The 18,584-nt window shown below is 34.5% G+C and overlaps 1 protein-coding gene across 5 annotated transcripts in view; it reads right to left on the reverse strand.

Annotated features, from left to right (window-relative positions):
* Positions 1-18,584, reverse strand: part of VPS13A (vacuolar protein sorting 13 homolog A) — a 244,393-nt gene that overhangs the window by 73,256 nt on the left and 152,553 nt on the right. For all 5 annotated transcript variants that reach the window (XR_006352770.1, XR_006352771.1, XM_043963495.1 and 2 more), the window contains exons 47-51: positions 14,952-15,234; positions 13,737-14,132; positions 13,221-13,325; positions 12,951-13,097; positions 2,661-2,789 (exon numbers count right to left, since the gene is read on the reverse strand). Coding sequence is in view for 3 of the 5 variants with exons in the window: in XM_043963495.1 (XP_043819430.1) it covers positions 2,661-2,789; positions 12,951-13,097; positions 13,221-13,325; positions 13,737-14,132; positions 14,952-15,234 (1,060 nt within the window). In the remaining 2 variants the exon portion in view is untranslated. The remainder of the gene's footprint in view (positions 1-2,660; positions 2,790-12,950; positions 13,098-13,220; positions 13,326-13,736; positions 14,133-14,951; positions 15,235-18,584) is intronic.

The raw sequence follows: 18,584 nt of genomic DNA on the forward strand, positions 1-18,584 counted from the left end.
TAGGGATAAATGTTTTATATTTGGATGGATAAAAAATAACTTTCCAAGTAAGATGTATGGCTTAGGAAGGAGGCTGTCCAAAAAAGATGTGGGGTATTTAGGTAATATTCTATTATTTCATATTATACTCCTCTATTCTAGTTAAACTAGATTATTAACTGTTCCCCAAAAATGATATTCCTCAGCCTCTGTACCTTTGCAAGGTAAACCTCAATGGGTATAATACCCTCTTCTCTCCTTTACCTCTACATTAGAACTCCAAGATTCCCTCAAAGCACAGTTCAGGTAAGTACTGTTCTCATGGCTACAATAGGAATTAAGGCATAGTGGAAAGGCTTTATGAAGCTGCAAGGCATAAGGGTGGCTGGGCAGTTGGTTGTCAGAATAAAAGTTACGGGGCAGCTAGATGGCACTGTGGATAGAGCACTGGCCTTGGATTCAGGAGGACCTGAGTTCAAATCTGGCCTCAGACACTTAACACTTCCTAGCTGTGTGACCCTGGGCAAGTCACTTAACCCCAATTGCCTCACCAAAAAAAAAAAAAAAAAAGAATAAAAGAGTAAAAGTTACATATGGTAAATACTCACTAATCAGAAGCTCATATTTGAAGGTAGGAGGTGGAGGATACAGAACTGTTATGAGTGCTTCATTTTCTTTTTTATTTTAGGTAATATATGTGCAATCATATTAAGCATATTTCTGCATTAGGCATATTGTGAAAGAAGAATCAGACCACAAGGGAAAAACCTCAAGAAAGAAGGAATAATATAAAAAAAAAAAACAGCCCGAAAGTAGAAACTGTATGGTTCAATCTGTATTCATAACCCACAGTTCTTTCTTCTGGATGTTGAGAAAATATTCTATCATGAAGTTCTTTGAAACTGTTTTGGATCGCTGCATTGCTAAAAAGAGCCAAGTCTATCACCATCAGTACTTCATTTTCAAAGAGGACCAAGGACATTGTGGGTCAAGTCTTGGCTTGTGAATGAATTGGATTTAAGTGAAGCAGAGTTGCACAAAGTCATCAGCCACACTCTCTTCCAGACTCCAAATGTAGGAATAGAAATGGACATAAGAAACTAATCAGGTCTTTTCACATTTAAAAACTCCTCAAACTCAAATAAAGCCACTTTCCAATTGTTATACGGAATGGTCTTAATTGTTTAATGTTTGAGAGACTTAGGCTATATATCTATCTATATCTATAGACACACACACACACACACACACACACACACACACACACACACTCTCTCTCTCTCTCTCTCCCCTCTATCTTCATTATGGCATCAGTATAAAGAAACCTGTGTATTCTTCGCCCCATTGCTGCCATTCTCATCCCTAGAATACACTCCTTCCATAGAAGGATTGTCTTAGAATCTCTAATTTCCTTCAAAGCTCAACTCAAATGCAGCCTCCTTAAATGTGGCCCATTCCTGATTCACCTATCTGCTAGTGCCTGTCTCCACAAATTACCCCATATTCTATTTGTTTATGTTTTCTTTATATTTGTTGTATGTACTCATGTTACCACTCTCATTAGAATGTTATGTTCCTTGAGGGAAGGAAATTTAATTTCTGTCTTTGTATCTCCAAAGACTAGCACAAAATAGGCACTGAAGAGTTAATTACTAATTGATTTATACTTTACAGAATTTTGTCCACACAGCTTTGGGGTAAACTGTATCAATTTTAAAAGTATTACAGGGAGAAGAAAAGAGGGTAGGGTGTTTAGATGCCTCAAAAATTAATCTAACATTTTCCATAATATACTACTATCTGAAGCAAGCTAGATATTCTATCAACTTATTAAGCATTCCTTTTTAAGTCTTTGGTATATAACTCAGAGATTCTGTGACAAACCTCATTTAAATTTCTTTCTAGAATGAGAATTTTCTTCAAAATAATTGTAGCATTAAAACAGTGGCTTAAATTGAAAATAAAATTCTTTTTTCATATATACACATATATACATATATCTATTATGTATATACACATACATAGTCATGATAATTACATTATAGTAAATTAGATGTCACATTTAAAATGTCCAATTTCTATCCATACATTTGCTACTTAAATGCAATTTTTAAAAAAAGATGGTGAAGTTAGTTTTTTTTTTCAAAGTAGTCTAAGAAATACTGGCAAGAGGGGCAGCTAGGTGGTGCAGTGGACAGAGCACCGGCCCTGGAGTAAGGAGGACCTGAGTTCAAATCCGACCTCAGACACTTAACACTCACTAGCTGTGTGACCCTGGGCAAGTCACTTAACCCCAATTGCCTCACCAAGAAAAAGAAAGGAAAGAAAGAAAGAGAGAGAGAGAGAGAGAGAGAGAGAAAGGAAGGAAGGAAGGAAGGAAGGAAGGAAGGAAGGAAGGAAGGAAGGAAGGAAGGAAGGAAGGAAGGAAGGAAGGAAGGAAGGAAGGAAGGAAGGAAGGAAGGAAGGAAGGAAGGAAGGAAGGAAGGAAGGAAGGAAGGAAGAAAGAAAGAAAGAAAGAAAGAAAGAAAGAATACTGGCAAGAGCTGTCAATCTGTTTCATTTTTGAAGAGGGAGGAATAAACACAGTTTTAAAATTAACGTACATTATACTATTATTTTTTAAGCCAAAGGAAAAGTATACATGGTAATTTCTCTAATAACTTTTTAAAAGAATCACTTACTTCATTGCCTAGATTCAGTAAAATGCAATTTTCTTGTTTGTTAAAATGTATCTTCTTTGGAGGATCTTCACTGTTTTCAACTAGAATCAGCAGTTTATTAGAAGTTGTTTCAGGCCAAAAGGGGACACACTAAAAAAGGAAAAAAAAAGTTTGTGTATACATATATATTTAAAACCAATGATTAGTCTACAAATAAGTATGTTACATCTTCCAAATTAAATAAAATCTAATCTATTTTTTTAAATCTACAAATAGAGGCAGAGCCGAGATGATGGAGTAAAGGTAGGAATTTACCTTAGATCTCCCAAATTCTCCTCTGAAAAACTTGAAAATATGGCTCCCAAGAAATCTAGAACAAAAGAAGCAACAAAAGGGTAGGGAAAAATAATTTCCCAGCTCCAGACAATTTAGAAAGTTGGCAAAAGGTACAGAGCCAAGATGACGGAGAGAAGCCAGGAAGTTGCCTGAGCTCTCCTGAGTTTCCCTCAGAAACATTAAATCAAGCTTCTAAGTAGATTCTGGAGCTAGAGAACCTACAAAAATACAAAGAGAAACAATCCTCTACCTTGAGATCATTTAGAAAGGCTTCAGGAAAGGTCTGTTTCACTTGGGTAAAAGGGTAGTGCAGCACAGCAGGGAAGGTATCTGGGCAAGTCAGGGAGCAGCTCTTGGCCACAGCACAGATCAGCAGCTGAGGTCCCTCAGCCCTGGCTCAGCAGGCTGGTGGTGCAGCAGGCCAGTTGTGAACCACCCCCTCCAGCCCTGGCTATGAGGGCAAACTGCCAACTAGAGAACCACCCACAGGACAGGTGCAACTAGGGTAAGCCATCCCAAAACAGAGAGTAATCAGACCCCTGACCCCCAGCACAAGAAAATTAAAACAGTGACACCTGTGCCCCAGGAGCAGAGTTCAATTTTAAGTAAAAAAATTGATAAAAATATGAATAAGAAACAGAAAAAACCCTTACCATAGAAAGCTTCTATGATGACAGGGAAGACCAAAATACAAACTCAAATGAGGACAACACTGTCAAAAGGCCTATATGTGAAGCCTCAAAGGGGAAGATGAATTGGTCTCAAAAAAAAGCATTCATTGAAGAGCTCAAAAAAAAAATTTTAAATCAGAGAGGTAGAAGAAAAAAATAAAAAAAGAAATGATAAAAATGAGAGTTATGCCAAAAAAAAATTGTAGAAAAAAGAGTCAACAGCTTGGAAAAGGAAGCAAAAAGATTGACTGAAGAAAACAATTCCTTGAAAAATACAATTGGCCAAATAAAAATAAAAAATCCACTGAAGACAACTCCTTAAAAAGTAGAATTGACCAAATGGAAAAGGAGCTACAAAATCTTACTGAAGAAAATAATACCTTAAAAATTAGAACCTGGCAGGTGGAAGCTAATGATTCTATGAGACACCAGGAATCAGTCAAAAATGTTCAAAAGAATGAAAAAATAGAAGAAAATGTGAAATACCTCATTGGAAGGACAACTGACCTGGAAAATAGATCCAGGAGAGAATTTAAGAATTATTGGACTACCTGAAAGCCATAATAATAATAATAAAAAAAAAGAGTCTAGAAACCATATTCCAGGAAATTATCAAGGAGAACTGCCCTGATATTCTAGAACCAGAGGATGAAATAATCATTGAAAGAATCCAAAGATCACCTCCTGAAAAAGATCCCAGATGAAAACTCCAAGGAATATTGTAGCCAAATTCCAGAATTATCAGGTGAAGCAGAAAATACTACAAGTAGCCAGAAAAAAAAATTTCAAATATCATGGAGCCACCATCAGGATTACACAGGACCTGGCAGCTTCAACATTCCAGAGAGCAGGGGAGCTGGTATCGCAACCAAGAATCAACTACCCAGAAAAATTGAACATTATTTTTCAGGGAAAAGATGAATTCAGTAGAATAAGAGACTTTAAAGCTTTCCTGATAAAAAAGACCAGAAATGACCAGAAAATATGGTCTTCAAATACAAGACTCAAGAGAAGTATAAAAAGGTAAATAAGAAAAAAAAAACAAAAAACAACCATGTTATTCAATAAGGCTAAACTGTTTACATTCCTACATGGGAAGATAATACTCTATTTGGGCAGATAAAAGGAGTATACATAGGGGGAATAGGCATAAATTGACTCTGATGTGATGATATAAAAAATTAAGGGGTGAAAACGAGGATGATATGGGGAGGAAAAAAAAGGAGATGGAATGGACTAAATTACATCACATGAAGAGGTACAAAAGACCTATTAAAACAAAGGAAAAGAAGAGCATTGTTTCAACCTTACTATCATAGGATATGGCTCAAAGAGGGAATAACATACACATTCATTTGGATAAAGAAATTTTTCTTACCCTATAAGGAATTAGAAGTGTAAGGGGAAAAGTGTGTGTGTGTGTGTGGGGGGGCTGATAGAAGGATGGGGCAGAAGTAGGAGAGCAAAAGGGAAAGAAAAGGGAAAGGGCTGATAAAAGGGAGAGCAGATTGAGGGAGGCAGTGGTCAGAAGCAAAACTCTGGTATGGGTGAAAGGGGAGAAAAAAGTATAAACAAGGGAGAAAATAGGATGGAAGGAAATACACAGTTAGCAATCATAACTGTGAATGTGAATGGGATGAACTCTCCCATAAAATGGAAGCAAATAGCAAAGTGGATTAAAAACCAGAATCCTGTGATATGTTGTTTAACATGAAACACATTTGAAGCAAAGAGATACACACAAAGGAAAGGTAAAAGGTCGGAGCAGACAGGGGCAGCTGGGTGACAGTGGATAAAGCACTGGCCCTGGATTCAGGAAGACCCGAGTTCAAATCCAGCCTCAGACACTTGACACTTACTAGCTACACTGTGACCCTGGGCAAGTCACTTAACCCTCATTTTCTTGCAAAAAAAAAAAAAAGAAAAGAAAAGAAAAAAAGGAAAAGGAAAAGGAAAAGGAAAAAAAAAGGTGGGAGCAGAATATATTATGCTTCAGCAGAAGTAAAAAAAGGAGGGGTAGCAATCCTGATTGCAGACAAAGCAAAAGCAAAAGCAAAAAGAGATATAATTAAAAGAGATAAGGAAGGAAACTACATCTTGGTAAAAGGTACCACAGACAATGAAGTAATATCAATACTAATAAACATATATGCACCAAGTGATATAGCATCCAAATTTTTAGAGGGGAAGTTAAGTGATTTACAAAAGGAAATAGACAATAAAATTATACCAGTGGGGGATCTCAACCTCCCCCACTCAAAACTAAGTAAATTTTGTTTTTGTTTTCTGGGGGGTGAGGCAATTGGGGTTAAGTGACTTGCCCAGGGTCACACAGCTGGTACGTGTCAAATGTCTCAGGCTGTATTTGAACTCAGGTCTTCCTGAATCCAGGGCCAGTGCTTTATCCACTGCACCACTTAGCTACCCCAGAACTAAGTAAATTTAACCACAAGATAAATAAGAAAGAAGTTAAGAAGGTGAATAGAATTTTAGAAAAGTTACATATGACAGACATCTGGAAAAATTGAATTGGGATAGAAAGAAATATACCTTTTTCACATAAGACCTATGTGAAAATTGACCATGTATTAGGGCCCAAAAACATCACAGTCAAATGCAGAAAAGCAAAAATAGCAAATACATCCTTTACATGTAATTAAATGCCATGGAAAGAAAGACTAAAAAATAATTGGAAACTAAATAATCTCACTCTAAAGACGGAGTAGGTCAAACAACAAATCATAGAAATAATCAATAACTTCATCAAATAGAATGACAACAATTAGACAACAAAATTTATGGGATGCAGCCATGGCAGTTCTCAGGGGAAATTTTATATTTCTAAATGCTTACATGGATAAAATAGAGAGTAAATCAATGAATTGGGCATGCAAGTAAAAAGGCTAGGAAAAGAACAAATTAAAAATCCCCAATTAAATACTAAATTAGAAATTCTGAAAATCAAAGGATAGATTAATAAAACTGAAAGTAAGAAAACTATAGAATTACTAAGTAAAGCTAAGAGATGGTTTTATGGAAAAAAATCAATAAAATAGATAAAACTTTGGTTAATTTTATTTTAAAAAGGAGAGAAAATAGAACCAAATTACCAGTATCAAAAAAAAAATAGATAAACCTTTGGTTCATTTGATTAAAAGAAAGAAAAGCAAATTATCGGAATTAACTACCAATGAAGTGGAAATTAAAGCAATAATTAGGAGCTATTTTGCCCAACTGCATGCCAATAAATTTGACAATCTAAAGGAAATACATGAACATTTACAAAAATATAAATTACCCAGAATAACAGAAGTGGAAGTCAAAGACTTGTTTTTCTTCTTGTCTTTCCCACTATAGGGAAAGAAATTGAACAAGCCATCAATGAACTCCTTAAGAAAAAAATCTCCAGGGCCAGATGGATTTACAAATGAATTCTACCATCTGCAGAACAATTAATTCCAATACTATATAAATTATCTGGAAAAATAGGTGAAGGAATTCTACCAAATTCCATTTATGACACAAATATGGTTTTGATACCTAAACCAGAAAGAGCCAAAACAGAGAAAGAAAGTTATAGACCGATTTCACTAATGAATATTGAAGCAAAAATTTTAAATAAAATATTAGCAAAGAGATTACAGCAAGTTATCACCAGGATAATATACTATAACCAGGTGGAACTGATACCAGGAATGCAAGGCTGGTTCAACATTGGGAAAACTATCAACATAATCAACCACATCATTAGCAAAACTAACCGAGATCAAATGATTATCACAATAGATGCAGAAAAAGCTTTTGACAAAATATAGCACTCAAAAGTACTAGGAAGCATAGGAATAAATGGAACTTTCCTCAAAATTATAAGCAATACCTACATAAAACCATCAACAAACATTATATGTAATGGGGATAAGTTAGAGGCATTCCCAAAAAGATCAAGGGTGAAACAGGGATGTCCAATATCACCTCTATTATTCAATACTGTACTAGAGATGTTAGTTTTAGCAATAAGAGAAGAAAAAAAGCTGAAGGAATTAGAATAGACAAGGAGGTAACAAAACTATCACTATGATGATAGACTTTGAGAATCCTAGAGAATCAACTAAAAACTACTTGAAACAATGACCATTTGAGCTTTAGCAAAGTTGCAAGAGATGAAATAAATTCACATAAATCATCAGCAGTTCTATATATGACCAACAAAGCCCAACAGCAAGAGATAGAAAGGGAAATTCCATTTAAAATAACTGTAGGGGCAGCTAGGTGGCGCAGTGGATAGAGCACTGGCCCTGGAGTCAGGAGTACCTGAGTTCAAATCCCGCCTCAGACACTTAACACTCACTAGCTGTGTGACCCTGGGCAAGTCACTTAATCCCAACTGCCTCACTAAAAAAATAAAATAAAATAAAATAACTGTAGACAATATAAAATATTTGGTAGTCTACCTGCCAAGACAAACCTAGGAACAATACAAACACAATTACGAATACTTTGCACAAATAAAGTCAGATCTAAATAATTGGGAAAATATCAATTACTCATGGATAGGCCAAGCTAATGTAATAAAAATGACAATTCTACCTAAATTAATTTAGTTGTTCAGTGCCATACCAATATAACTACCTAAAATTATTTTATAGAGCTAGAAAAAATAAGAAAATTCATCTGGAAGAACAAAACGTCAAGAATATCAAGGGAACCAATGAAAAAAATGCATAGGAAATTGGGCTAGCTATACCAAATCTAAAACTATATTATAAATCAAACATTTTGATTACATTAAATTAAAAAGGTTTTTACAAAAACAAAAGATTAGAAGAAAAGCAGAAAGCTAGGAAACAATTTTTACAGCCAGTGTTTCTGATAAAGGTTTCATTTCTAATAGAGAACTAAATCAAATTTATAATACAAGTCATTCCCCAACTGGGAGATGGTTAAAGGATATGAACAGGCAGTTTTCAGATGAAGAAATCAAAGTTATCTATTACCATATGAAAAAATGCTCTAAATCACTACTGATTAGAGAGAGAAATGCAAATTAAAACAACTCTGAGGTACCACCTCCTACCTATCAGATAAGCTAATATAAGAAGAAGGGGAAATAATAAATATTGTATAAGATATGGAAAAATTGGAACATTAATGCATTGTTAGTGGAGTTGTAAACTGATCCAACCATTCTGGAGAGCAATTTGGAACACAGGTGTGTGTGTATATATATATATATATATATATATATATATATATATATATATATATATATATCTGACCACTATAGTGCCGAGACAGTAACAAGTAAGAGTTAGCTAGATCACTGTTGAAATAAAGATCAACGCAGGTAGTGATATACAAATACAATGAAGCTACAAACTATCTTGATAACGGAGACTTATTGTGAATTTGATATACTTAGGGCCATGCACCCTGACAAACAATAATTTAAGCAGCATCTCTGAGAAGGTGGTATGTGTGACATTTGGGGAGAAAAGAGTAAGAGTTGCAAGCATCACATGAGGGGCAAGGAAGAAGAAAGGGTTAATACATAGAAAGAATTCACCGAGTGGGGCTTTAAGCTCCAAGAGAATAAAGAAAAATGACATGAGACAATGTATGTGATATACTGTGTACATACACTAGGGGGCCTGGGCTATGCATGAACCCTGAAAGTTTATGCATTTTAGCTCACACAATGTAGACTTGATAAAATTCTCAGATAAAATCCAGGTTGGTTTATGTTACTCTCTGTGATTCTGAGGGCATGATAAAGGGAAAGGGGCTAGAAAGCTCACAGTAAGCATCAGATGATCATAAAAGTGCTGTTGCAATTCCCCAAATGGTATCTAGCAAACTACTTCTTCTACTGCTTTTTAATCAGGGCTATACCTTTAGCGCTTCAATTAACAATTCTCATAAATATTTTATAAAGATGATAAAATGAGCACATGAATAAGTAATGCCTTTTCAAATTGTCTTTATTTTTGTGAAATTATTAAAAATTTTTTTCATTAAAAACAATTTTTCTCCTCTGCAATAGCTAGAAAAATCATCCTTAAAAGCTTCTTAGTTTATTTTGTCTCCAGTACAGCTTTCTTCAGCTGGTCATATCCAGCCACATTCTCTACTTTATCTTAAGTTCCATTACTATTGGCTCACATAGAACATCATGGACTTAAGATGTAAAATCCAATTTAGTAACACTGTAATATTATCACAGATAAGAACAGATCTGAGAGGGGGAAGGAAGAAGAGACTGGGTCTATTAATCTCGCCCAGGCTGGAAATGCAGTGGTCACCAAAGTACCCCATCCCACTTCTGATTAGCCCAGAAGCCTGAACCTGCTGTCTTTCTCACCTAGGTTAGTTTGCCCTTCCTCAGGCAATCAAGTGACCCTCTTTATTCGAATAAGAGGTTCACCACATTTCTGCATGACAGTGTTGACACTCAAATGTTTTTCCCCTACTGTCAGCTTAGAACTCTCAAAACTCAAATGATCACCAGCTTCAGCCTCCCCAGTCAGAAGGACTACATGTGTGTATCCTCATACCTGCCAAAAACAGATCAGTAAAGAGAAGCAGATTTGAACCCTTTTGAGTTTGTTGTCTGTTGTAGGTAAATTTAGAGATACTTTCATTATAGGACATAGTTAGGAAATAGGCTAAACTCTCCATAGACTAGTTTTCTCCCTGTTTTTAAAAATAATTCCATTTATAATCTTTCACCTTCCTGCTGTATAAGATCTTGCTAATGGAATTATGCTCTAAGTATTGCCTTTAGTTGACATGCTCTTCTCATATGGTTTAATATTCATTGAAATAACACTAAAAAGGATGTCTTGGCGGAGCCAAGATGGCGGAGGAAAGGTAGTGAGCTCTCAAACTCATGACACGATCACTCCAAAAAACATCCAAATAAGGCCATAGGAAAATGCCTGGAACAGCAAAACTCACAGAAGAATGTGATGAAATCATCTTCTAACCAAGAACAGCTTGGAAGGTCAGAAGGAGGGAGCTGCTGTGCTGATACAGGAGACAAGCCCAACCCCACAGTCACCCTGACACAAAAGGATGTATTATCACTACCTTGCCATTAAACACAAAGAATGACTAGGCTTTTCCATATAACTTACAGCTGAAACCATCTGCATATATTAACTCCCTTCCATGGAATAGGAGCTCCATGAGGGCAGGTTATTTTTCTATTTGTATCCTCAACATTTCACACAGTGCTTTGCACATAGTAGGCACTTAAATATTTTTTCATTCATTCACCTATTCAATAAACTCCAGTCACGCCTGATAAACTCAAATAGAAACTCCTGCTTGTTATTTAAAACTCTTCATAACCCTACTTTCCCAGTCTTATCATACATTACTCCTGTTAAGACACTTCAGTCTAGACAAGCTAGTATACCTGCCATCCCTCAAACAGGACTTTCCATCTTCTATCTCAGTGCTGCCTTTACATATGTTAAGGGCTAAAATTCTAGCTAGTCTGTCTAAAATATCTAATGAGTGGTCGCCAATAAATTATAAGCTTTAGCAAGAGTTAGACTTTTAAGCATTTATTAAGGAGAATAAGAATTTGGTAAAGAGAGAGAGAAAGGCCTAGATTCATCTATCTATTAAAGGGAGAGCACATTTCTAGCTCCGCTCTCCGCCAGAGCACAAAGGAAAGAGCATGAGACTGAGCGCCAGTCTCTTCCTTCCTCCTCCCACTAGCCCGCATCACTTCCTGACGCCAAAGAAAAGACTCCTGGTCTTGCCCTCAAAGACCTTCGCTTCATGGGCGGAACTCTTCTACAGTAAGTCTCCAGCAGCTGGCGTTATTCCAATCGTTACACATAGGCCATGTAAGATGCCTAAAACACTGTTGTTGTTTGTCCTTTTTTTCCAAAGAGGACCAATGACATCATGGGGTGATGACTTAGCTCTGAATTGGATTTAAGTGAGGCAGAGTTGCATAACGTCATCATGTATTTCCTTCCTCATTTTCATCTCATATGATTTCTAGTCTCATTCCAAACTCAGTTCAAATACCACCTCCCACATGACACACTTGGAAAGGAGAATTTTGTCCCACTCTTTCTCTCAGAGCCTGGCCCAGAGTAAGGACAACAAATACTTAGTGAGTGATCAATAAGCAAGGAGATGAAATGCTGACTAGTTGATATGAGTAAGGGACTCTTGCTGTCCTTACATTATTATAGTGACCTATAATAAAATAGTTAAGGAGTCTTAATTTTCATCCAGTTTCCCTTTTTTCAAGTGGGTGGTTATTTGAACAGAGCTTCTATAATTATACTCAGTGTCTTCTTTCATTTGAGTGCAAAAATATTTTGTAGTGGGTAGAGAGTCAAAAGACCTGGGTTTGAAACTAGGTTCAGACACTAGCTAATAGTTGTGTGAGCATGAGTTAGTTACATAACTTCTTAGAGATAAATTTCCCGCATGTGTAAAATGAGATTATCAATACTTGTACTTGTTATGCTATGAAGAAAGCACTTTGCACATTTTAAAGCACTATAAAAATGAGCTGAAATTATTTTTCTAATTTATTTTGACTTAGATAATATTAACGAATGACAAAAATGCGAAATCAATAATTCATAGGACATTTTGATTATTCATAGTTCAGAACAGCAAACACATACACAATAATGATATCTTTTATTGTCTCACTTAATCTTGTCATCTTTGTTGCTGCTGTTTCTTAGTCATTTTTTACCCATGTCCAATTCTTCATGACCCATTTAGGGTTTTCTTAGCAAAATACTAGAGTGGTTGGCCATTTCCTTCTCCAGTTCATTTTACAGATGAAGAAACCAAGGCAAATAGGGTTAAGTGATTTGCCCAGGGTCAAACAACTAAGTAAGTGTCTGAGGCTGGATCTAAACTCGAGGCTTCCTGATTCCAAGTCTGGCACTTTGTCCACTGTACCGCCTAGCTGCCCAATATGTTGTCATCTATGCTTTGTTTCAAACTTAGTAGAGGAATAATAAAGAATAGTATTCTTGGGGCAGTTAGGTAGCACAGTGGATAAAGCACCGGCCCTGGATCCAGGAGGACCTGAGTTCAAATCCAGTCTTAGGCACCTGACACTAGCTGTGTGAACATAGGCAAGTCACTTAACCCACATTGCCCTACCCAAAAAAATAACAATAATAGTATTCTTCTACTTTATACTGGTATACAATAGTCTGACATAAGAGGTAGTTTATAGAAAGAAAAAATTCTGAATAAGTTGTTCATGTTAACAAACCATCATCAAAAGAGGTAAATTTGAAGTTCATCCACCTACCTGCTCCAAATCAAGAGAGATCCATTTTTCATTTCCCTCTTCTGATATTTTTACACGATATTTACTTTTGTTATTTATTATATAAAAAGGAGTAAATGTCACAATTCTTGTAAGGTTAAAACTACTCAAGTCTATGGTCACACCAACCTGAGAATAGAAAAATTAAATACACTTTATTATTTTTACAAGCTTATAGAGTCTCTGAATGATAATAATCAAGAACTTTTCATGCATTGATAAAATAATTGCATAATCACACAAATGACTCACTTGATACTCCATTGTCATGCCTTTACATTTAATAGCTCCATGACTACCTACAGTATCAATTGAAAACTGATCTGATAATTCACTGTCAGTTACCATTAGCTGAACCTGAGGAAGAATAAAAACACAAATACATTGTTAAGTTCAGGAAATTAAAAAATTTCTTATAATACTTCACTAGTTGAACTTGTGAAAATATCAAACATTATATCATCAATTCCTCTATTTTCAGAGGAACTTAAACTTTAATAAATTCTAAAATTTTGAAATAATTTATTCATTCTTAGTTTAAAAAATTAAAGTTTCTTAACAAGAATAAAAATCTGTCTGCATAACAAAAGCAGCAGCAAAAATTTATACTTATATAGCACATTAAGATTTGCAATGGTTGTTATATACTCATTCGATAATATATTTATGAGGTAGATACTATTATTATCATTTTGCAGATTCAGATGTTATTTAATTTGGAATTCTGAAGGACAGCAGAGAAAGTAAAATAAGTCTAAAATGACATACCTTGTTATTATTAAAAAAGTGTTTAGGCTGGAAAGAAAAGAGTACTGGCTTTTTATAATCAGGAGGATGCTTTCGATGAATCCCATCTGCTTTGTACTGTAGCATCCGACCAGTTTTATTCACCATCCAATAAGGGCTGTGAAATGCTACAATTGCCTGGCCAGGAGTGTAAGTCAAGTGAATGGCAATAACTAATTCTGTCTTCTCTATCTCAGTGACACAAATGAAACTAATAAAGCCAATATCATGTTGATTAGATCTTATTTGATATTCACTTTTCCAATCATGGTCAAGATAGTCAATTAACTTTAAATGTAGCCTAGTGTTATCCAACTCTGCAGTATAAATCTGGGCTGAACAACCCTCCGTTAGAGTGAAAACTCTAAGTTCATTCCCCTATAGTAATAAAAAAAAAAAAAAAAAGAAAAAAGTGTTACTTCTGGAATAACATGAAAAAGTCTATTTGTATTTAAGATATTCCCCAGGTTCAATGATAGCCAGCCCCAGCCCCCCTCCCTGCTCTCTCTCTCTCTCATAGTAGAGCCAAAATTTCTGTAGCAGGCACACAAACCTAATTTTGCAATTTTTGATTTTTTGAACAGTAATTTCATTAGTATATGAATGTCCTGAATTTTATTTACCAATGGGGAGCAGGATTTTCTTTGGAATTTTCAGTCTCAAAGAGATGCCTGTCTGAAGACCTGAGAAGTTTAATGGCTTGCCCAGGATCCCATAAGCAATATGTGTCTTGATATGTGAGACTCAATCCAGGTCTTCCTGACTCTGAGGCCAGATCCCTAGCCAATATTCTAAACAGTAACTTGCTTCATAGTCAAAATTTTGAAAACACTTCTATTCTCCTAGGCCTAACACATCAATATTTCTTTATTTTATACCACCTTGTCTTGCTTTCCCATTGTCCTAGATGTTCCTTTGTTCCTTTCTAGCAGTGCAATTTAAATCAGAATGGTATAATTAATTTTATTTTTCTTATTTTTATCAACCTTCAATTACCAAACTGAATATACAAAACTCTTTTTTAAAAGTACCTCTAGAGGGGCAGCTAGGTGGCACAGTGGATAGAGCACTGGCCCTGGATTCAGGAGGACCTGAGTTCAAATCCGGTCTCAAGACACTTGACACTTAACTAGCTGTGTGACCCTGGGCAAGTCACTTAACCCCAATTGCCTCACCCCCCCCCCCCAAAAAAAGTACCTCTAAATAATAAGCAATTTTGTAAGGAAGAAAATTGCGTAGAAGAACAGGAGGCCAGAGGTGAATTATGTATGGTAAATCCCATCCATCATCTGAATATGCTGACATTGATGTCAATTGGTCTTTTTCAGGTACAATATTAATGATAAATGCTTTCTTAGATAAGGATAAAGCTTGACATTTCTTTTCTAGAAGGAGTCCTTCATATTTTATAATTTCTTCAAAGTTGATTGCATCACATGGTCCATATTCTTCACCTTCTGGTTTCAAAAACAGGACTGATCTGTGGGGAAAAAAAATCAAACTGTAACAACTTTGAAATGTTTTTTAGAAGCAAACTAATAGCATAGCTAATTATTGTATTGTGTTTTTTAAAATTCTTATGCAGTTATCCTGTTTGTTAGGATTTAGATCATATTTTAATATATGAAAACATAACAACCAGAAAGACTACTCAAAAAATTACATTCTTAATTATATAGTAACTAAATACATTATAGAGACTATAATAATTTTGTTTGAAGGACCATGTTTTAATCATTTTTGGATAAATAAAGCAAAACACATGACCTGGCATACTTTCATTTTAAAATGGTGGTTCTCCTAGAGACATGGTATCCATGCAAAGTTCATGCTATAATGCAAATTTGGATCATAAAATTTTTTGCTAAAGAAATTCATCATTAACTAGTTGAATAGTATCTAGCTCACAAAACTTACTGAAAGCAAAAAATAAGTGAGGAAGCTATCTAGTCCCACATTTCAAAAAAATGCATGTACTTCATTGTAAACAGTTACAAAGTTTTAAGCAGTACAAGTCCTTAAGCACTGAATGCCAACCATGAAAAAACAAAGCATCAGGAAAAACAAAGATCAGATTTATAAATGAAGACTTTCACTTCTAGTATGAGGGATAATTATGCTTAAGTAAAAAGTTATGTCTTTCTTACAAATATCAGCACATAAAAGTGTTAAGGAAACATCACTTCTGTTAGGAAAAGGAAAATATGTGTTCACTAATCATTAAGGGTTTTAATCAGGTTGGAACATCTTATTTTAACACAAGGAGTCTTAACATTTCTATATAGTAAACACATGAATATGAATGAAGATTTTGTAATAATTCCATTTAACTGCAAAAATTAATTTGGATCTCCCGAAGGAAAATGACCCCTGGGAACTTTTCATTCTATACTCTCATATTAGTCCAATATGTATTCTGGGGGATGCTATTTATGCTTATAATATTTCTTCCCTCCTCACCTATCCAAAGAGATATTCCTTATACTAAAGAATGAAAAGGTGGGTGAGGAGGAAGCAGTGCAGTAAACCAACATATCAACCAAGTTTAGCAGTATACACAATGTCACAGTTCACTAGTCTCCCACCATTGTGCAATTTTCTTATATGTCTTAGCTATCAGACCCTTATCAAAGATATTTGATATAAAGACTTTTCCCCCTATCAACAGCTTCCCTTCTTATCATAATTGCATTAATTTTAATCATACAGAAGCTTCTTAATGTTATTTAATTGTAATTATCTATTTTATCTTTTGTAATCACTTCTACTTTTTGATTAATGCTCTCCCAACTATATCTGGTTGTGTGTGCATTACTTACACACACACCTACCTTCCATAAAAATATATGTATGTATCTGTGTATGACATATATATACACACTGTTTATGTCTATGTATATATACATACATCTTTTCATATTACATCAGGACAAACATCTGTTTTGAACTTTTGTTATATATGGCATGAGATGTTGGTCTAATTCTAATTTCTGCCAAAATTATTTCTAATTTTACCAGCAGTTTTCATCAAATTAGAATTCTTTCCCAAGTAATGTCAGTAAGGAAACTCTGGATTATTGAATTCAGTTTTTTTCCTGATTCTTCTTTGTCAGTGTCCTAAGAACATATTTTTCTTTTGTTTTGTTTTTTTGGTGAGACAATTGGGGTTAAGTGACTTGCCCAGGGTCATACAGCCAGTAACTGTTAAGTGTCTGAGGCTGGATTTGAACTCAGGTCCTCCTGACTCCAGGGTCAATGCTCTATCCACTGCACCATCTAGCTGCCCCAGAACATATTTTTCAATTTTTTAAACAAGTACCTGATAAATTTTTTTGATTACTTCTTTATATAATAATTTGAGGTCTGCAAGTATTCTTTCTTCATTTATAATTTTTTTTCTTTTACTTCTTGAGATTCATGACTTTCTCTTCTACCATATTAATTTTGTTGTTATTTTGTTTAGTTCTATAAAATATCCCTTTGATAGTTCCATTGATACACAGTAAAATTGTAAATTTAGTTAGTTAGTAGAATCATTATTAATACAGTCGAATTGTGAACAATAGACACACCCCCCAATTAGTGCTTTCTTAATTTCCTTATCATGTTATAACTATATTTATATATGTTGTGCATGCCTTAGAATACTGACTCCTATTTATTTTATGAATTTTGTAGTTATTTTGAATGTGTCTTTCCTAATACTATTAAGTGCATCACCATCCTCCTACTTATAAAGGCTCATAAATAAAAGTCAAGACAAATAAATTCCTTTAATTCAAGGAAATGTTAGGTCTCTATATACCTTTCCCATAAAGCAGGATGCTCAAGAATGCAAAACTAAAAGGAATTATTTCTTGTTATGGTGTGCTTCCATCCTTATTTAGAGTTCTATTTGGGAGAGCATTTAATTTTGTAGGTCAAATCCCCTTTACTAATAATAACAGTAAGTGTTTAATATTCAAAGATAACTGTAATTTAAAATCTGGTATATACTGCAATTAAATGACTCACCAGTTCAAACAGTAAGGATTAAATAGCATTGATTGTATACCTTTATGTAATAAATATATTTTAAAATATTGCTCATAAATTATATTTCTATAAATCAAAATTATATAGGATGCATTTGGGGAATTTTTAAAGAATCTTTCTAGAAATCCTTTCAGAAGTGGAAATATTGCATCACTGTACAAAAAAATTTAGAAATTTATATTTGGGGTTTTCTTTAACTTAAGATAGGTGTGCACGTGTGTGCATGTACACTATAAATCTAAATCTAAATCTAAAAACTATTTATAAATCTAAATTTTATTTATGTACCTTAAATGATACCATACAAGTATGGTTAACTGATGGATATAAATAATTTGCTATAATTCATAGCAAAAATATTTCAAATAATTCCTCCATCACTTACTTAGCTGTGTGACCCTGGGCAAGATGCTTAACCTTTCTTAGTCTCAGTATTCTCATATGCAAGATGAGGATAATAATAGCATCTACCTTACAGGGTTGTGGCTTGGATCAAATGAGATATGTGTAAAGGCTTTGCAAACCTTATAGTGCTTTATAAATGCTATCTAATAAAAATAATTTATTAGGCTAATTTATATTTATATAAAAAAGCATAATGCTAAAATTTAGGCTTAAGACAAGAATCTCATACAATTTCTATTTTTATGTAAGTTTCCTGACTTGCCACATTATCAAGAGTAGAATATACTGCCTTCTACTGAAGCACAAGTCAAAAAGATAAAACAAAATTTCTAGTGATTCTACTAGTTTATTTTGTAAAACAATTAAAGGTTAAAAATCTGTCATGATGAA

This window comes from Dromiciops gliroides, chromosome 1, assembly GCF_019393635.1.
Source record: "Dromiciops gliroides isolate mDroGli1 chromosome 1, mDroGli1.pri, whole genome shotgun sequence".
Taxonomy (NCBI): Eukaryota; Metazoa; Chordata; class Mammalia; order Microbiotheria; family Microbiotheriidae; genus Dromiciops; species Dromiciops gliroides.